Raw genomic sequence first — 22310 nt, 5'->3', positions numbered from 1 at the left:
GGTTCCACCAGCTTCGCTGCTTGGACCCCTAATAATAATCCTAACAAATACAATAGGGTTCCACCAGCTTCGCTGCTTGGACCCCTAATAATCCTAACAGATACAATAGGGTTCCACCAGCTTCGCTGCTTGGACCCCTAATAAGAATAATAATCCTAACAGATACAATAGGGTTCCACCAGCTTCGCTGCTTGGACCCCTAATAATAATCCTAACAGATACAATAGGGTTCCACCAGCTTCGCTGCTTGGACCCCTAATAATAATCCTAACAGATACAATAGGGTTCCACCAGCTTCGCTGCTTGGACCCCTAATAAGAATAATAATCCTAACAAAAACAACAGGGTTCCACCAGCTTCGCTGCTTGGACCCCTAATAATAATCCTAACAAATACAATAGGGTTCCACCAGCTTCGCTGCTTGGACCCCTAATAATCCTAACAGATACAATAGGGTTCCACCAGCTTCGCTGCTTGGACCCCTAATAAGGAAGGGTTAAAGCTGTTGTTTATGCTATTTTTGTGATGCATGGCTGTTGATATGGATAGGAGAGTGCAGGTTTGAAGATGTGAGACTTTTAAACATAGTTAATAAAAACAGAATAGTATATGTGGTGAGTGTGTTTGTTGTAGGCCTAGTGATTCTAGCTATTACCTGTCTGTATTAGGTTATGTATTATGTTGCAGCCGCACTGAAGCTCTGATGTCAGGGTTGGTGGCAGAGAGAGGGTTGTGTTTCCCGCCAACATAAACAGCTCCTGTGTGACCTGGTAAGGTCACATCACCATATAATTTGCCTGTCCCCATGTGCAGCTCCATGCTTGGTGTGATGGCCATCTCGTCCAGGGTCAGCACACACTCCCTTTCCAGCTCTGCCAATCGATCTGCCTTCAATTTTAGAAACTCAAAGACCTCCCTCAACACACCCGGCTCAAATTTAACACGCTGTCTGTCTGTCTGTCTGTCTATCTATAGTGTTATAAGTGTTTTGTACACTCGCTGTATATAATTGTATATGATTAATTTGTCAGTCTATATGAAGATGTAAAGGTACCATTGTTATGGTAATTGTTTGTTATGGCCCTTCTATGTATTTAGGTTGTTATCTGACCCTTTTTTGTCAAATAAATGTAATCATTTTTCACACATTTTGTAGTGGAAGCATTACTTTAGAAATTTGATTGAATCAGAGTTAGTGTGAAATAAGTTGGAAGTTGCTGAAATAAGGATGATTTTTTGATGTTGTAGTCAATGGAATCCTTTTATATTGGAGGTCATGAATTGAACAGACTGCTTCTACCTAACCCCTACATAGTTTTTCTTGAATAAGGTACTTTGTAAAATTAATTGTACTGTACTATAGCAACAGATATGTTCTTGGTATAGGGATCTTCCTATTAAGGAGTACTTATTACAGCCCATATTGAATTGAATTTATTTGACAATTAAAACACATATAAAACTGCACGGCAGTTGTTACATACATTAAAAATCATTGAGGATAAAAAAAACAACACAAAGCCGAAAGAGGCTTATTTCCATTGTGGTCCTCCAACACTTAACACTCAACAAAACAAGACACAAAAAAGGAAAAGACAAGTACAAACCATAGGGTCTACTACGTACAACAGAATCACAATCCTAACATTAGGGAGCAAAAGGGATAACTACATAGGAACCTTATCAATCAGCCATGATTTTGTTAACCTTTTAAAACTTCTCAGAGAGGGAGTTGATTTAATTAGCATATCCAAACTATTCCACTCCGAAGCTCCTAAGTATGTAAAATAACCTTTTCCAGCAAGACTTCATGTGTACTCCATTTGGATTTGGATCTTATGGCAAATTTGTTGTGACTTTACTTTATTGATTATTCAAAGTTGCATCATTCAGCATTTTGACAAGTTTCACAAGCAAACATATATATATATATATATATATATATATATATATATATATATATACATATAGTGCTTGCTACCTGATCCTGTCGTATCTGAAAGTCATAAAGATTACATTAGGATGTGATTACTCCCATCGAAGGATTAGGATTGACTACCATAGAAGTTTAAGAACATAATATAAAAAAGCAATGCAATACAGCAGAGGCGATTCTAGGATCAGACCTTTTGGGGGGGGTTAGGGTTAGGGTTAGGGTTGGGGGGGGGGGGGGGTCAGCCCTAATGAGAATGTGACATGCATAGGCCTACAGTGCCTTGCAAAAGTGTTTAACCCCCTGCTAAACCACTCATTTCATTGGATAACAATTAATACATAAATATTTTTCTATGTATGATATTTTAATTTACAACAATACTTTTAATGAATTACTAATAAGTAACATGAGTTTTACGCCGTTAGCTAGCTAGCTAGCTAGCTTGTGAGCTCGCTAAAATTACATTGATACATCGTCAAACACATCGAATGAACTGCACAGTAAAATTGATTTGACCCAACGTTCTCTGTCAGAACATTCAGGAATTAAATTTGCTAACATTTCAACTTGTGTTTTTCTGCGCCGTGAAATCCTAAATTCACTACCTAGCTACAATACAATATCAGTCATAAGAAGCAGGGACGTGTGTTTACAATGAGTCTAATGTGGAGTTTGATGTTGAATGTGCTTCTATTGGATAAGGGGGGGGGGGGGGGTTGCTTACACAGGTATATCTAAATATTGAAGCAAGCAACCTAAAAACTGTCTGGGTGCACACAAAAGCCCGGGTAGGTGTGAAAACGACCCCAGAAGTGTTATAAAGTGAAATTCCCCTTTAACTCTTTCTAACAAGATCAATCATGAATATGTAAGGAGGTAATTCAGTTCAGCTCTTGAATACCTATAAAAAGCATGGAAGTTTTTCTCTGCTTCCACAACTGGATGATATTTGTAGGCAGATAATTGTTGAAGCCAGCCAGTTGTTAGTCAAAACATTTTCCAAATAACAAAAAATTGTACCACGTTGGTTTCCGCTTGAAACTGGAACTGGTTCTAAACATGGAGATTTCAACCATCAGGCCTCAACACCATTATCTGTATAGACATTAAGATTTTCACTCACTCTCTTAAATGTCACAGATTGCATTCAGACTTAAAGGGAAATGCTAGGAATTTAGCCATGGAGGGTTCTTTGACCCCTGATATGGTGTCCTGTGTTCTGGTTTGTCTCTTCTGAGACAAACTGCAGGAGGTGAGACCTATAGATTGCTTGCGTAGATTAGGGTATCAGAAGATTTAAAATTGCCCCAATCATATTTGCTTTGATGCTTGTGGAGAGGAGTGCAGGCACATTCTTAGAAACAATACAATATTGTATCCAATTCACTGTTCTCCCATTTTTGGATTTCTTTGTTGTTTTTCCAGAATAAATATATCCTGTTTACAGAGTGAGACTCCCACGTGACCAGGGGATTTGGTCATTTTGGTACAAATGTGCTCTTTATTTCCAGCTTTGAACCCATGTCTGTACTGTATATAAGTTTGGAGATAATGGAGTTTATTTAAAACGGGGGGGGGGGGGGGGGATTCCTACAACATGTCCTGAACTTTAAGTGAGGTTCAAAGGGTTAAATAGGGGATACCCTAAACGGGCAAGGAGAAGAGGTTGAGCAGTTAAAAAACAAAAATACAAAAAGGAAGGTGGTAATAGTCCTCAATTGTATCCATTAATTATCGTTGCGGTATATCACCATTTCATTTCGGGGCAAAATCCAGTGTTAAAGTTACAATCTCGAAGATTTCCGTTTCGTTCTCTTGGGCGGTACCAATGGCGAAAAGCAGTAATTGCAGGTGTGTTTTTGGGTTAGGGTTAGGGTTAGAGATCCAACCGGATCCAACCAGTGTCGCCTGTGTGACATAAGTCAGTTGGCATCTGGGCCACGCCAACTATAACACTTACTATTTACTGAATAAAAATGGTTGTTATAAAAAAGTAACGTTATGTACATACTCATTCATTGTCTAACATTAGGCTAACCTAAGCTGTCTTTACACTGCCAAGCTGGGTTATAGTGCTGTAGCAGACCTGAGGTAGAATTAGTGATGATCAATTTCCACAGACGTTCTTTATCCACCTTTTGCCCGGTATGAACATCTTTACACTGCAAAGAAGAATTTGCGGGATTCACTGTGGCTCGTGCAATTATGTATCTCGTGCACAATAAACAGTCTTTCTCGTGAATGATTGTTGTGTAATATTTTTGGTTTTGCTAGCTAAACTGTTCGAGAATAAAGCTGAGCTAGGTGTTAAATTAGCAATCAGAACAAGAATAATAAAACAAAAACAAAGGAGATTTCATCAAAAAAAAAAAAGGCATCAAGGCTGAAGGAACATATGAGGAAGCGTAATAAAATAACAATGCTAATCCATACTACCGTATACTTTTATTTAGTTTTCTCCGGCTTGACATATTTACACAAAAATCAGACCTGGCTCTGCTCCACCTATACCCCGGGTTAATGCTCTGTGTAAAGACGGCTTTATTCCGATCATTATAATATATTGTTTAACTTGATGGCAATGTAAATAACAGTAACGTTAAGGCCAGTTCAGATCAATGATTCGCAACGAGACTAAACGGTTTTAGAATGTTGCAGAGAAAATTACAGCGGTGTGAACTGGTTAGTTGCAGAGCGTCTGAAGCCGTTGTCTGGGGTCTCAAAAGACCCACCATGTCAAAACGGCAAGCACAGATTTAGAACGTTTACAATCAGACGTCTTGGAATTCAGCAAGTTGCATCCAGTCTCGTTTCGAATCATTGATCTGAATTGACCTTTAGTTAGCTAGATTGGAACGTTACAACAAGGTAGCATTGCATTCGAGAGACATTTTGTGAGGTCAGTACCGGTCGGTAGCGTTAGCTAGCATTTTTTCTAATTGTTAGCTGACATTAGATTGTTAATTACATTAGCTAGCTAGCTAACACAAAGTTACCTAATATGAGAGATGGCTACTCTGGGCAACTGTCTAAACTAATGTTGCCTTTCTTGACATGGTCCGGTAGCTAGCGTTAGCTGTGCAAATAGCTAGGTAAATGGTAAATGGACTGCATTTATATAGCGCTTTTATCCAAAGCGCTTTACAATTGACGCCTCTCATTCGCCAGAGCAGTTAGGGGTTAGGTGTCTTCCTCAAGGACACTTCGACACACCCAGGGCAGGGTTTGAACCGGCAACCCTCCGACTGCCAGACAATCGGTCTTACCTCCTGAGCTATGTCGCTATGAGCTAGGCTATGTAATTTAGTAACGTCACATTGTAATCAAATGTAATATGAAATCTACATCAAATAATATGACCTCATGTTACACAAAACCTTAAGGGTTCCATAACTCCCCCTTCCTATGTTATTGTAACGCTAGCAGACACCGGAAAAACCCTACGCCACTCACACAAGTGAGTTGAAGAGCGAGCCTGTTGCGTTAGCTCCGTCTACCCTCTCTGGCGGACCAACCACTGATGTGATTTTTTCCCGGGAATGTCGCCACAGACACCCAGTTCTTTAATCATAAATTATTATAATAATAATATAAATTAATATAATAATAGGTTCAATCACCATTGTGTTACCTAATTCGGCGATAGATAGTGACTTAACAGACATTTATTTTAATGAAAATCTTTGAGATTATTACTTTAAGTAATGTGTGCGTGGCTATCCATATTCTTTATTGCTCCATTAAGTTGAGTCTAAACTCTTTCACTGAATTACAGTATCTTTCTTACATTTTATATGCACACAACATATGCAAAATGATATGCTGATCATATTATATTAAATGCAATCAAGCATGGGTTGATAATTAACAATGTCACAAAACTCTACAAAAAGAAGCAGAAAAACATTAAAAAACAATAGTCGGTGCCATGTTTAATTATTTTATTCATGCTTTATTATCCAGTCAAAAAAAGTAAAATGTATAAACTTCAATCTGTTTCAATATGTAGAATATACACTAAACGGTCCACTTCCCATTTTGAAACCAATTAGAAATTATGGAATTTATCTTTCAATTCTACATGCCTATCAAACATAATATGCTTTAATATAGCAGCTACTCAAATACTCTCCTGGGGTTCAAAAAGATCAATCATAATAATAAGAAATACAGTTGTATACATCCACTGCAAATCAACCATTTTACCACAAATTATAATTCCACACAGGAACACTAAATCATTTACTATAATCATTTTTGCATTTGTATGTTTACAGGTTAAAATTAATTTAAAAGTAATTTTCTTGTTCAATAAAACAGAGCAAAAGATAATGGTAAATTTAAAATGTAATAACAGAATTCCTCCCAGAAAATCTGCAACCACTTAAAGCTTCAGTGAATTATTCTGTGTATCATGTGACTATATTTCTGCAACCATGACAGCATTATAAAAATGTATAAAGTAATGAAACTAAATTTGATATATATAGTTTTCATAGTAAATATAAGTAACAGCATGTGTTTTTAACAAGGAAGATTTTACCTTTGATTACAGCACTGCATGCAAGTTTCTCTTATTATGAATGCACACAAAATAGACAAAAACAAAATCATTTTGGAATTCTAATATGCACTTAAATTATTTTTCTAGTCTGGATTACATTTCCAACTAAGAGATACTATGACCACCTCATTAACAGAAAACAAGGTTCATACAAGGAAAGAGGGAAATGACTATTTCCTTGCTGGAAAACAAAGATAATCTTACTGTAAAAGCACATACATGTACATGATGATTTCTGGGAGAGAAGGGGCTCCACTTAGGCTCTCAGAGAATGACATAGTAAAAAAGAGCCATAATTACAGCACTGATGACACCAGAAATAGGTACAGTTACAAACCAAGCTATAAAGATGTTGCGGAACAGAAGCCAGTCAACTGCCTTCCTGGAGCGCAACCAACCAACAGCCACGACTGAACCCACCTGTTTACACACATAATGGGAAGTAAGGCCACTTCATACAACACCACAAACAACACAGTTCAGTCATTTTAATTGTCATGGTTACCTTGCAATGAGTAGTGCTGACAGGAAGGCCAATGTTGGAGGCAATAACCACTGTCAGTGCTGAGGCCAGTTCAATACTGAAACCGCTGCGGGAACACATAGCAAAAAACAAAAAAAATACAGGGTGAAAACCATGACTTAATTTTTGATTTAACTACATTGTGTTCTTATGTTCCAGGCAAAATCCTGAATATAAAGTGACCATGTGACCAAAGACAATGTGGCAAAATTCTAATAATTAATTTGAATGTATCAAATTGTTATGTATCATGTACATACCTTGTTATGTATTATGCAGAACAGGGGTGACAATGGAAAATATTATTGCTATTGTTGCTGGACAATCAAATCATACATCATTTTTTAAAGTTATCTGTCCTTGAAAATTTGCTATGGTTTTCAGAGTGTATTCTACCAGGAATTTGATGGTAGGTGACAAAAAAACATGATAGAGAAAACACAAAATCCCTTTGGTTAGGGGCTTTATTGTGTGGACATGGAAAGTTGTTTATAAATTCTGTCTGTTGAAATGGGGTCAGAATGTACAAAAATTAAAGTTTTTAAGGGCTGTGAGTCTGTGGCTGTTGCAGTTATTTCTTTGGGGAACCCTAAAAAGTGCCAAACTCTCAGGGCTGTATAGGTATGGGGCATGCCCCGCCAAGGCATAACTTGGCTGGATGGCATACCTCCCATCCCAATATGCATGCTAAGGTTAAAAAAGAACTACAGGAAGCAAAGAGGCCCTTTGAATGGCAAATTGCCCAAGATGCAAAAAGTAATCCCTAACGTTTCTTTCAACACTGTAGTAGGAAAGCCAACGAGGATATCAGGTGCATCAGGAATGAAGAAGGAGCATTACTTAACTAAGAATAAACAGGGTTCATACACTTTTTCACCAATGATTTTCAATGACTTTTCCATGACTTCTCCACAACCTTTAACTGAATTTCCATGACCGAAACAAATGACTATCTCAGCGGGACGATTTAAAATTATTTATTGTAACACTAAGTAAAATTAGGTCTGCATCTGAAACATATGGTGCCTCTCTAAAACAAATGAACACCAGACAGACACACTTAGATACATTCTCTCATATTTTAATTTGAATAGTTTAACATTTTTGTCAATGTCTCAAAAGATAAATAAAATGCCATCACATTTTCTATCAGAGAGCATGAGAAAAAGAGAATGAATGAGAAAGACAGAGAGAAATAGTGCATTGGGGTAGGAATGCCAGTGCTAACTACTGATTCCCCAGCTCACAGTATATAAGTTGTCAAAATAAAAAACACATAATATAAATAAAATAAATAATTCTTCCAAAGTGAACTTCCACACCTAAAATTAGAGATGGAATATGCAAAGTCTGGAACTCAATGTGGAACAAATCTTGGTACTGTGAGTGTCCTTGTATTCACTTTTAACAACATTTTAAATGGTAACAGTCACATGGCAGCTTAGTGCTTCATCTCAGCAAGCTTCTCATCAATTTGCTTTTCAAGGTCTTGAAGAAATGCTTTCTTTTCTTTGGCAGTGCGACGCGAACTGATTTTGTGATGAAAGTCAGTTTACCAGTGGATTCAGCTTTGTCAGCGTACTCATCTGCCAACTTCTCCAGTGCCCCAATGCCGTTCTCTACTCTGGCCCTTTTTTTTAAGTTCATTCAACTCATGTGCAAGAGACTTTCTTTTTTGCACACTCTTTTCCTTATCAGTGGCCCTCTTCTGGTCATCCAAGTAGTTGTGGTACCTTTGTCTTGCTCCAGAAACCGAGATCAAATGCTCTTTGGTGAGTTGCACATTAGTTACACCACCAACAGATCTGATATGGCCAACGATGAGCCTCTGAGCAACCAGAGAGGCCTCCTTCTGATTCTCCACAATCAGCTCCTTGTTGATTGAGAACCCTCTCTCAACACTCGCCTGTCCATGAGAGAGAACTCGTAGCATCTTCACCACATGCGATACCTTGGAGAAAGCTTTGTTGGTTCCCATTGTCTCATGTAGTTGAGTGTCCACTCTGTCTGTCTTGGGGTCAAACTCCCTGAAGCTGGCTTGAAGGGCAGCAAAATCACAAAACTCTCCGAATTCTCGAAGGATGTCATCACACGCTGACTCCTCCACATGGTTAGCCCCAACAAGGTGGTGTAGCATCCATTTGAGCCAGGCACACTTCTTTGGATTCAGCCATGCATCTTGGGTCAAGGCACTGCATACTTCTCACTAGCTGGTGGTTCACAGGTGCCTTATTCTGTAGCTTCTCCAGTATTGTGATCAAGAATGTCTTGCATTCCATCTTAAGTTCCAGTACCTGCCTCTCTGATATTTTGTTGGTGGATTTCAGTTGGTTAAGACAGGTTTCAGCTGAGAATCCCAGGTTGATTTTGGTGGCATCCTTGTGTAGGCTGCTGTCCTGCAGAGGGATATGCAGAAGCTTCAGGATTGAGGTGGCCTCCTTTAGGGGTTTCTCTTTGCAGAATCGCCCCATGAGTCCTGTGAATGACATAAAATTGAAATTGTGTGAAAAATTCAAATGCAACTGCCAATATGTACACAAAGAGATGGAAAAATATTTAGTCTATCTATACAAATGAAATAAAATTGCATATTCTGTACCAACTAGCATACATATTTAAACTCACTAGGTTGAAACAATTAACAGAATAGATTAATCAACAGAAAATGTATTTAAATTTTATTTTAATAGTTTTGTAATGTATTTTTTTTGTAATCATGTAAAAAAATTCTGATATGTGCCATTTACAACTTCATCAAAATTGTGTTTGTCTTTGTTCCATATAATAAAATGAAAAGTTAGGTTTCTGACTGCTGGATAAAAATTAAGTTATTTCAAGATGACTGTTTTACCATAATTTTGTACTTTATTACCTTATTTTTCTGGCATTTTATTGTCTAAATCAATTGCATAGATTAATCAAATAATTATTAGTTGCAGCCCTACTAACACTTACTCTGAATGGAGTACTCTGTTTGGGGTGTGGTTTTTAATCCAGGCCTTGATCCCTGCCCTGATTCTGCTATATTTTAATGTGATTATTTATATTTGTATCTAATTTTGTATATATTGTGTGTCATGTAACATTCCTACTGGCACTGCCATTTCTTGTACCAGGTCTCTTTTAAAAAAGAGATTGCATTTGAATGAGACAACCTGGTAAAATATAGGTTAAACTTTAACTGTATTACTTTCCTTAAAGCCATATTAAAGGTTTGATTATTTCAAAGGTCTGTCAGATGCTGAGCCACGCTCAAGCTGATTATTCAAAACCTTCAAATTAAATTCTAACGACTGATGCTGAACCTTTACCCAACCTTCAATAGGCTATGGCTTTATGAAAGTAACCACGATGAGATCTCTAATGTTTAGCTAATTAGCTAACTTATGCAACGTCTTGAAATGATTGTTTGTAAACGGACAACTCAATTACTAACTTATAACATTTTAATTTACTAGATATATCACTAGGACAAATAACAGAACCTGGCTGTTGGCTAAAGACAGTCTACTTTATGCAATATGTGGCTCAAGACCATTTCGCCGTTTAAACTGTTCTGTGAATTTACGAATAAACAGCTGGCTGCAAAACCGGTTTAAAATTTTAAGGTGGACTGGGAATTACGAAAAAGAAGCCAATTTAAGCCTTGTTTAAAACCTTGAATTTAACCAAGCTAAAATAATCCAAACCAGACAAAAATAGCTTCTCTATTTTGAGAAGAATTTAACCAACATATGTAACCATAGCTACATGCTGAATCGGTAGCCAACTTAATGGAAGTAGTTAGTACCAGCAAAAAGTTTTATTTTGAGGGCGAATTACCCAAACATATTATCGACCCGTTTATATTTTAATATTTGGTCTGTCGGACAAATGGACAGTCACTCGCTCCCGCCATGATTTGGACTATTTTCTAGGAACAAAAATGGGTGCGTCGACAGCGGGTCTAGTTAATAGAATGAATAGAAACACAATGCTGAAATGGAAAATTCACTAACCAATAAATCCAAAGATGCCCAAAATCGCCTATAATACTGCTTTTGTGCTTGCTTACTTCACTTATTTTGAGAAAATACCATAGACACAGGTCAAACAAAATATTAGGCCTATAGCTACATATCTTCAGATAAAGAGGGAAAGACAGAAACAGAGCACACACATATGATACGAGATTCCTTACCTTCCATCAGTTGAAACCAGTTGAAACATAAGCCGCGTTTCCACCAAAATTACCCGGAACTTTCAGTCCCAGGAACTACTTTACCAGGAACTAAAAGGTTCCTTCAGCCAATGGTTGTCTGCGTTTCCACCGGGGTCTAAAGTACCGCGAAGATTAGGCAAATTAGCCCACTGACGTTGTCGTCGGTCCATCTGTCATATGATTTCTTCTGTAACGCCATACTACCACTGAAGTAGCCTACATTATTTTCTAATAACCGGGACAGCCCGAAGGGGTTTATTCCACTTATATACAACGGGTTACCAACAATGACTATATATGGTTACTTTTGTATTTATTGATTTTCATATATCCTCTCAAACACATTCATTAACAGCAGAAAACATGCACACGTTGTAAACAATTTGCTGTTTTATTACTTTCTCGTCGTCAATTCCATATAGGCTAATCGCAAAATGACAAGAATAGAACGAAAACTCGGACTTGCGTGAAAATGTAAATTAGTAGTGGTACAGCCACCGTTTGCTTTCCTTCGAAGTTACTGCTAGCCGAGCAGCGAAGTGTGCCCTCCAGATGCGAACCATGCACCATAAATGAGTCCATAGTCTTCCTGGTCTTTTCGTGGAATTGAAAAATGGCAGTAAAATTGAGTAAAATTACGGCAGTCTGAAAAAGCTAAAGGGAAGATTACTAGAATTAACCTGTTATTTTACCCGGATAAAAAGTGCGGAAGGTGATTTCCAGTTTGCTTGTACTGTATCACCAATGTTAATTATGCAGAACTACCGCATACCTCACATAACTGTATCAAACGTTTTGAGTCACTTACAACGGGCTAACAAAGAAAATCCGGAAGAAAATATTCAGCAACCGAATTAATCCGTTTGAATGTTTTGGTAGCCTACGTAATATGCTGTCCCAGCACGAATGCTTAGCATTTTATAAAACGAATACTAAAGCAAGAAAAGAACAGAAGAGCACACGTTATAATTCCAAGACGTTGACAGGCTATAACCAAAAGTAGGCTACTGCGCCGCATAACATACAAGTTTGATTTGAAGTTATTATGAAAATAAATTGGTTTGCCGCTGCATATTTTCAAACATGGCGGGTAATGGCGGAAAATAAATACAACACAAATGCTACGAGTACTCGACCAATCAGAAATGTTCAGCGCTGCAAGCTCCACCCAAAAGGTTCCTGTACTTTCGGAAAGTACTACCCCCCGAGCAGGAACGTTTTGGGGGGTAAAACAAAGCCCCCAGAACTAAATTTAGACCCTAGTTCCTGCGGTGGAAACGCACTGAGTTCCTCAAAAGGTTCCTAGTTCCGGGGTATAGTTCCTGCGGTGGAAACGCGGCTATATTCTCGCTGAGGAAGGGTAACATAGGCTTATCCGTCTGATAGAGGGTGAGGAAAGGGGCGACCTCTCTTGCGATGCTGTTGAAGATCATAACTTTTGGGATGAACAGAGGATCCTTGGAACTGTTTTTCACAGCCTCAAAAGACTTAACCTTAGGATCCGGTGGATCACCCGTACACACCATCTCTACGAAGGTTGTCACGTAGGGCCAAAGCTCCAAAGCTCGGTCAGACACACTAACATTTTCAAGCCAACGGTGTCTGCAGAACTTGAGCATCACAATGCTGCATCCAGTGGCGGTGATGAAGTCCTCACGACGAGCAGGACAATCATGGAAAAGCCAGTATAGGCTTGAGAGTGTATGCTCAATGTCCCAGCCGGTAGCTCTGCATCCATCTCTGAACGCGTGTGCAAGATATGCAAACCGCAAGAACCAATGTTGAGAAGCGATTTGTCCACCTGCTTCTGCATCTCTTTCTGTGTAAGTTCAAATGCTTTCCAGTTCACGTGTGGCCCGTCCATAGACAGCTGGATGAGGTTATTAACTCCTGTCTCGGACAGCGCTTTGCTCATCTTTTCGACGATATCAACTGCAGTGGAATGTCCCAAAAATTCCAAGCCAATGTATTTTAGTCTTTACTTCTACTCCATCCCACAGCCTCGCGTGTAAATCCATTTAGACTGCAAATGGTGGTTTAGGCTTTCGTCAAACAGCACTACATATACAGTTTGTTGAGACACTTATGCCAATAAGAGTCTCTTAAAATACGGAGCAAGCCCAAATGTGCAGACATATAAACACTTTCTCTCACCGCAGGAAAATCTGGCTGTCCGGGAACATGGCGACGAAAAGACGGCTTGTGTCCTCGGATGACTTGAATGAGTTGTGCGAATTCATGATTTTTAATGCCCACAGTATCTCCGCTTTGAGCACTTCGTTTTTTGTTGAAACGTCTAAACTTGTCTGTTTCTTTGCTGTGGAAACTGCAGTAGCATGGCTGGATGTCTTTGTAGCATCAGCGTTCATAAACTCACGAATGGGAATTGCGCAACTAGCAACAGCGGCTGCGGTCTCATGCTTTTTCCCCTTCATGTGGCTAGCAAGCGCCGCCTCGCCCATATTCGAAATATCGAATGTTTTACAGCATAGTTTGCATTTAGCACGTCTTGGGTCAGTGTCTTTTGTCAGCCATAATCGGTACTTATTATCCTTAAAAAGCCTTATATATTACTGAAGCTGCACTTCCCTGGCATATTGTCGGCACAGTAGGCCTACGTTTTCTGCTACATTAGCAGAAGCAACTGTAGGCTAGTGGGCGTGCCTGTAAACAGACTGAGCCAGACCAAATTAACTTCTCACACCACCAAAATACCGCGAAGGTTACGTGCCAATTTACGTTTTATTACTATACATACTATTTTTATGATTGGATTAATTAGTAATTATATTTGATGCAACTTTAGCTATATTTCCATTACTTTTCCCAAAACTTTTCAAAAAATATTATTTTCCATAAATTTTCCAGGGCCTGGAAATTGCATTTTAAATTTCAATGACTTTTCCAGGTTTTTCATGACTGTACGAACCCTGAATAAAGATATTGCTGATGCCTTAAGTAGTTATTTTGTTGAGAGTTTTACTAGAGAAGAGGTTACTAATAGACTGAAAGGCATATTCAGTACTCAGAAAGTCGTATGAGATATTAACCCGCACATGCCAAATCTGGCTAATCCTTGCCCATTTAGGGGGTACCCTATTTAAAGCTTTATAACTCCAGATGTGAACACCACAGAGACTTGAAAAATGGCTTAAATGAAGCAAGACATTTGTACCATGTACAATACTTGCTTGGATTACTTTATATTCCTAATTTTGGAAGAAATATAGTGCCAGAAATGCAAATGTCTGGGCAAAAAATCTAAAATGAATTTGCTCTTTTTTTAGTTCGCAATGCAATACTGGGAGGTTGCATATATACATCCTGGATCAAAAACTTGACCACAAGTTCATAAAATCTAAGGGTGGATATGTAGAACTACTAAAGATCTATGAAGCAAAAACTAAGCAGTGGACCCAGCGTCTCCAAATCTACCCAAAATGTCTAAATTATGCTTATTATTATTATATTACTGTAAATCACAACAAATTCATGTATTTCACTACATATCTACTGTTTTTACTCAAGAAACCCACTGTTGCATCATTTTCAAGTGGTAATTACAAGTTTTCTGTCAGTACAGTGGTCTAAAATAGCTAGGGGTCCAGAAACATACCCAAAATCTCTCCAAAAAGGAATATAATACTTTTTGTCCATTGTAAAGCATATAAACGAGCCCCTTATGAAAGTTTAAGATGAAACATTGATATCAGATTTAAAATAATGCAAAAATATTGTCACACAATGCTGTACAGTACCTAAACGTGTAATAATTAACTTTTGTATGTATTTCTATACTCTGTACTCTCGTATGTTTTCTTGTATGGGGATGGGACGATAGGAAAACAATTTTCAACCGTCCACCATGTTTTGGCTAGGGTTGGGTCTGTTTCCGGTTTTGCCGGTCCGGTCCAGTGTACGAGTTTGATTTTAAACCGGTTTGATTTTATGCGAACCGACTGAACCGGCATTTGTCATTATGAGACGTAGCCGACTGGCAAATTAAAAAGTAGCCTACATCAGCAACCTGTGCCGACGGCGCTAAATCAAACTTGTATTGCATTAGTAATAAACAATATAACAACATGATTAACATAATATTATGTTTGTTTATAAAACGGAGCCACAAGTGTCTGAGTGCAAAAAAAAAAAAAAAGATTGACAGGCCGTGCGCAATTTAGTGCTGAGGCCGGCAACAAGGAGATCCAATTTCATTATACAAAGGCTTGGCTGAATACTCGATTCTGATTTGTCCAAGGGTGGGCATTATTTCTCAGTAAAGGGACACCTTGGCCTTTTAACAGTTCTAAAATCAATGTGCTACAAAATCCAGCATTCTAAAGCAGTTTAAACAGCAACTTTCGCTTTTGAATTGTTGTTACATCCTCTCCTGTTTTCAATGTCCAATTTCACAATTGATGGCAACGTTGAATCACATTTCTAGTTGCTGTTAACTCATGGCTACAGACGCATTTTCATCCGTATGTTTGTGAACAATTGCTCTTATAATAACCGCTGTTTTGAATACAATTCAATAGCTAGCTAGTCGGGATAACAAGCAAGCCGTGAGACCATTCTGACCTAAAACCAAGAATTTTAATATTGGCTAGGTGACGAGTGACAGCGAACCTATCATAAAGCTAGCTGGCATTCAAAGCCCGTTTCAAAGGGTCTTAGAAAGATGTTATGTATAGCCTACACTGCGCGACCACACCATTTAAAAAGCAAGACATTGCTAGGGAGATTAATTTGATTGACTTATGGTTTCATGCAGTTTTATTAAATAATGTAATGACAAATGACCAAAATTGGTGCTAACTGTATGGTATAAAACGAGAAGGAACTACTTTTTCTTGATAGCATCATTGTTTTCATATAATTAACGACCAGAGGTTTTTGCTTAACAACGGTGCAAACAGAACTACCAACCAGAGTTTTTGCATAACAACGGTCCAAACAGAACTAGGCTACCAACCAGAGGTTTGTTTAACAACGGTAAATCAACTATACTCTCATTCATGGGCTCTCATTATGTTCCACTCGGGAGCAGCTGAGTCACGTGCAATGCCTAGTGGTAAAATTTGGTATTACCGGTCCGGTCCGGTATTTGGCTTACTATCAAACCGGTTTGAAAATTTTTACATCGGCCCAACCCTAGTTTTGGCAATGTTCCAACACTCTCGTCATCACTGTTGCATGCATCACAAAAACGATTACACTACTAACTAACGCTTACATGGATGAGAGCAGTCATATGTCACTTCCCTGTCGTTCAATGACCACGCCCCCTTTTGGGTGAACACAAGCGTTGTAAAAGTGCCGTGTCAAATTGAAAAAAACTAGTGGCACCATGCCTAAAAACTACTGCGTTGTATTTTGCACATCAAACAAAAAAAAAACTTGGTTTACAATTTTCTTTACTTCCCCAAAGAGCGAAGGACTGTAAAAGAAGAGATCTGTGGCTTCAGGCCATCCGCAGAGAGGATGAAAATGGTAAACTGTGGGACCCGGTCATTAGATCTAACGCATCAAAGTTAAAGGGGAATTGCACTTTATAACACTTCTGTTTCTCATGACTGATATTGTCCTTCTAATGAATGTCGCCTTTCATTTTTCGATTAGTTATTTCATTATGTTAATATTTTATGCTGTTTTGTTGTTTTCCTTTACAACTGCAGGAAGTAGACCCAGGCAGTTCAGTGTCGAACTCTAGGATGCATATCATTGCGCGACTTCTGATGTGGGCGTACCTGCAGGCAATAACATTAGGTTGGTCGTAGAAATAGTGATGTATTACTACTAGCTAGCGAAACCGAAAATGTCTGAGGAGGAAATAAATGGATGGTGGCAACACTATAACAATAGAACAACAGCCAGCAAGCTGTCTAACTGTTACCGTAGACATCCTATGTCAAGGCTCCAGAGTGCCGCTATTTTGGAAGGTAGGCTACCTAGGCATCACAAATGCGCGTATATTTCACAAACGGATTGTCCAAGACAATATATGACCACTCAGTCTCAAAAGGGACATATCTATGCGTAAAAGGTAAGATTGTAAGGTTGTATATTTATTCAATACTTAGTCCCAGATATTGACTGTAGAATGACATGGTATCATTTTTTAAAACGTTGTCTTGTTTATTTCGTTATTCTGCGTTTTCACTGCTGCATTGCAGGCCTGGATCAGATTGGGGGGGCAATTAGAAATTTGGGGTGGGCACCTTTTCACACAGTGGGCTATACTACAGTGTTGAGCTGTTTTCCTAGTTTTAATGTACGACGGATGTGTCTGTTCTTAAACATTACCACTCTACATACAGTTGCACTCAAAATTATTCAAAATTATGTGCACATGAGGAATAGGCTAAGATTTTAATAGAGAAGTATCAGAGGTGTGAGCACTAGCACTTACTTGAGCCTCAAAATACTGACTTCTAGAGGTAGAACAATTTCGCACATGGACATTTTCATATTTCACGTTTGACCTATTTGTGAACTCTACATTATGTTCTCATAAGCCGCGTTTCCACCAAAAGTACCAGGAACTTTTAGTCCCAGGAACTACTTTTCAAGGATCTAAAAGGTTCCTTCAGCCCATTGTTGTCTGCGTTTCCACCGCGGTCTAAAGTCCCACGAAGATTAGGCAAATTAGCCCACTGACGTTGTTGAAAAAGCGACGTTGTCGTCGGTCCATCTGTCCTATGATTTCTTCTGTAACCCCATACTACCACCGAAGTAGCCTACATTATTTTCTAATAACCGGGACAGCCCGGAGGGGTTTATGCCACTTATATACAACGGGTTACCAACAATGACTATATATGGTTACTTTTGTATTTATTGATTTTTATCGATTTATAATCACCTGAAATTGAAATATTCTTCTGCAGCCGTTTGGGCATATTTTACCGTTGTCAAGCAAAACTCTCGTTGGTAGTTGAACTTGGACCGTTGTTATGCAACAAATAGGATATAGCAGGCCAATAGTCAGTGTGGTAGGGTGGGCGTGGTTTTGCGTTGGCTGCAGAGAGAGAGTGGGCGGGGCGGCTCTCGGAACTCTGCGCCACGGCTGTTGGGGTTTATTAATCAGCACGGATAGTTAATTGTTTGATTGATTGACAATGTGCTGATTACCTCGACAGTGAGCCTGGACGTTTAAAAGCTGCTCGACAGAGAGAGAAGAGAGAGAACTGGAGGAGGAAGAAGAGCTGACGGGCAGTCAGCCGTGAATTGTAAAATATACATTGTGTATTGTGTATTGCGAACAGAAAGCCGCGTGGCGGCCGAAAAGTAAAAAGACGCAGTCGCGTCCTGAAAAAGAACTTGTCTCTCTCATCTCTCAAATGAGCGGTAGCACTCAGTTTGCTACAGTCAGATTGTAACTGTTTTATATATCCTCTCAAACACATTCATTATGTTTTTATGCAAACATTCACTTTCATGTCTTGACATCCGAGGGGACAGAATGCATTCACATTTCCAATATAACTGGCAACAACAGCAGAAAACATGCACACATTGTAAACAATTTGCTGTTGAATTGATTACTTTCTCATCGTCAATTCCATATAGGCTAATCGCAAAATGACAAGAATAGAACGAAAACTCGGACTTGCGTGAAAATTTAAATTAGCAGTGGTACAGCCACCGTTTGCTTTCCTTCAAAGTTACTGCTAGCTGAGCAGCAAAGTGTGCCCTCCAGATGCGAACCATGCACCATAAATTAGTGCATAGTCTTCCTGGGCTGCGTTTCCGAGTTTTTTTTTTTTTTTACGAAGGTTCTTAAGGTATACCTTCTTAAGGGAAACCGCTTTTTTACAAGTGTTTCCCAGACTATACCTTAAGGCAACTCTTAAGTGACAACTTAAAGGTACATCGTAAATTGGAGCTGGCCTTCACTGTGGTGCTGAAAAGTTTATCAATCGATGCCAAGCGAATCGATTGTCTCACTTGTAAAGGCTTGTGAATGACGTTTTAATATTACACGTGTTGTCATAATCATTTTACATCAATCTAATATTGCAGAAGAGGAAGCTATGCCTACTAGAGATTATCTGCTAATCTCTTTAAGAGTCCGTTAAGACGAGATCTTGTGATAGTTTCAATAAATACGTACATATAGGCTACAATGGATAAAATAAAAAGCGTCAATCGGGACATATAAGCCATAGTCTGGGACTTTGTGGAAGCCCAGGGTAAAGAATATAGGCTACATATGGGTGAATTATTTTGTTCTTATTGAAACAAAGGTCTAATGTTAATTTGTTTTTGTCACACAATATATAGGCAACTGTAGCAGCATATCACTGCACTGCACTGATTCCCGCAAACTTTTCTCTGCAATGCAAAAATGATCGTAGATGAAAGGCAAAAGCGCGTCTGTGGAAAATGATCATGATGCATTATATACCGGGTGCCTTATGAATAGGTCTACCTGTTAAAGTGATTTGTTCATCCACCTTAATTTGCTGTTGGATAATCTTAAGTTTAACCAAGAATATCATTATTGGGTTGTTTACCGAAAATCGTAAAACAACATGGTAAGAAAAATGTTCCGTAATGTTGATATTTACCCAGTGCTATTTTGTTTTATATAGGAGGTGTGAGCTAAAGGAAGGGGATGTAGATCATTTGGCTATGTTTGTCCATTATGAGCCACTGTACCTGTATGTGTGTTTATGGCTAGGCCAATCAACGTGCTCTAGTTCGGTCATGCAAGTAGACTCACTCAACGTTGTTTTTGCACACACAGGTTTTATATTCTTAATAAACCGGCGGTTTGTTCCAAGTCAGTGTGATCATTGACTCACACACAAACGAACTAATTTCTACAGGGTATGCAGTCAGAAAAGCCATATCCTAAGTTAGCGCCACTACGTATAAATTTAAAAAAAACTTTTTTTTTTCTTTTCACAAATTGGATTATTATCATGGATAGGCCCTATACTTAATTACCATCATAATGGGGATAGACAGGTAAAACGACAACATTCTCATGACGTGCTATGCACAGACACGTTGATTGGATAATTACTTTTCGTAAAATTTTTTTTAAATAAGTAAACTCATTTTCGCATGCCGATGTGCTACTAGATGCGCACTGTAGTACAACTGTCGATTTGAAAAGCAAAATGTTGGCATAATAAGGCTGAAACCGCAGAGCGCATCGCTAAGGGACAGCTTACGAGTGCCTCAGACCACCCTTTTAAAGGTATACCTTAATTAAGGTATACCTTAGCTAAGGAGACGCTGGGAAACAGCTCGAGAGCTAAAGGAAGAGCTTAAGGGATACCTTACGACGCACGTAGCGCTAAGGAGACTCTGGGAAACGCAGCCCTGGTCTTTTTGTGGAATTGAAGAATGGCAGAGTAAAATTACGGCTGTCTGAAAAAGCAAAAGGGACGACTACTGGAATTAACCTGTTATTTTACCCTGACAAAAAGTGCGGCATATTAAAGGCAAATTTGGAACTCGAACTTGTGAACTGATATATAACAACATAAGAACAGAACATGTAACATGAACAGTAATATAGTGGAAGGATGCTCCTTAAAGAGAAAAAACATTAAAAGTTAATTACCAAACCATAAACAAACTGCGCTTTGAAAACAAAGGTGGAAACTAACTGTTTTGTTTGTTTCCACATATGGTTATTTGTAGAGTTGCCCCCTGAAAGCCGACAATTCGAATCATCTGTCAGAGACCCCTCAGTCGACTGAGATTCTTTGAGTCGAGCAAGCTTTTATTTTAGACTGTCAATGTGTAATGCAATACCGAAATACATCATTATAGAATCTTACAAAAATGGACAGTGTTATGTTACAATATTGAATTATAAATTTAGTGTTTATATTCTTGCAACCTGTGCGTGCTAAAAAAATTCCACGTGACAACATGCGGGTTAAACTGGAGGGAGAAGCCAAAACCTGTGGTGGAGTGGTTAGTAGGCTATAAGCTAGCTAGAACATGTCTCGGAAGAAGTCTAAAGTATGGAAGCATTTTGAAATTTTGAAGGACAACGCGGGGGCCACTGAACTGGTGGAGAAAAAAATGAGGACTGCTATCCAAAGCTGCCAAACGTGTGCTCTGTATCCCCATCCACATCCACACCATCGGAAAACTTTCATTGGTAGTTCGACTTGGACCGCTGTTATGCAACAAACAGGATATAACAGGTCAATATACAAATTGTAACTGTTTTATATATCCTCTCAAACATATTCATGTCTTGACATCCGAGGCGACAGAATGCATTCACATTCAACAAATAACGGGTAACAACATTTATAGCAGAAAACATGCACATGTCGTAAACAATTTGTTGTTGAATTGGTTAATTTGACTCTCATCGTCATTTCCATATAATCGCAAAATGACAAGAATAAATAGAATGAAAACTCGGACTTGCGTAAAAATTTATTTAAAATAATTAATATTGCAGTGGTACGGCCACCGTTTGCTTTCATCTTTTAGATTCTTTCAAAGTTACTGCTAGCAGAGCAGCTAAATACTTAAAGTGTGCCCTCCAGATGCGAACCATGGACCATAAGTCCATGTCTAGTCTTCCTGGTCTTTTTGTGGAATTGAAGAATCGCAGAGTAAAATTATGGCAGTTTGAAAAAGCAAAAGGGACGATTACTAGAATTAACCTGTTATTTTACCCTGACAAAAAGTGTGGAAGGTGATTTTTTCCAGCTTGCTTTTACTGTATCCCCAATGTAAATTACGCAGAACTACCGCATACCTCACATAACTGTCAAACGTTTTGAGTCAATTATAATGGGTTAATAAAGAAAATCCGGATGAAAATATTCAGCAACCAAATTAAACCGTTTGAATGTTTGGTACGTAATATGCTGTCCCAGCATGAATGCTTAATATTTTATAAAACATACTAAATGCTAAAGCAAGAAAAGAACAGAAAAACACACGTTATACTCCTCAATCTTAATTTCTCATCTGTTCCAAGACGTTGGCAGGCTATAACCAAAAGTAGGCTACTGCGCCGCATAACTTAAAAGTGTGAATTCAAGTTATTATTATGAAAAAAATACATTGGTTTGCGGCTGCAGATTTTCAAAAATAG

At 38.5% G+C, this 22310-nt stretch overlaps 1 protein-coding gene and 1 long non-coding RNA gene across 3 annotated transcripts in view; both read right to left on the bottom strand.

The window, feature by feature from the left end:
• Positions 1–5863: 5863 nt before the first annotated feature.
• LOC135233743 (sodium-dependent phosphate transporter 1-B-like) overlaps positions 5864–22310 on the bottom strand; it is a 188358-nt gene continuing 171911 nt past the window's right edge. For both annotated transcript variants that reach the window (XM_064297585.1, XM_064297584.1), the window contains 2 exons: positions 7006–7090; positions 5864–6920 (listed from right to left, as the gene is read on the bottom strand). In XM_064297585.1, coding sequence (XP_064153655.1) covers positions 6765–6920; positions 7006–7090 — 241 coding nt within the window. In that variant the 3' untranslated portion in view covers positions 5864–6764. The remainder of the gene's footprint in view (positions 6921–7005; positions 7091–22310) is intronic.
• Positions 8089–11233, bottom strand: LOC135233775 (uncharacterized). The gene is made up of 2 exons (XR_010323932.1): positions 11204–11233; positions 8089–9499 (listed from the first exon to the last, which is right to left on the bottom strand). It is a non-coding gene; the product is annotated as an uncharacterized LOC135233775 (long non-coding RNA).

Source organism: Anguilla rostrata, chromosome 10 (assembly GCF_018555375.3).
Source record: "Anguilla rostrata isolate EN2019 chromosome 10, ASM1855537v3, whole genome shotgun sequence".
Taxonomy (NCBI): domain Eukaryota; kingdom Metazoa; phylum Chordata; class Actinopteri; order Anguilliformes; family Anguillidae; genus Anguilla; species Anguilla rostrata.
This window is presented reverse-complemented; position numbering and strand designations above follow the sequence as displayed.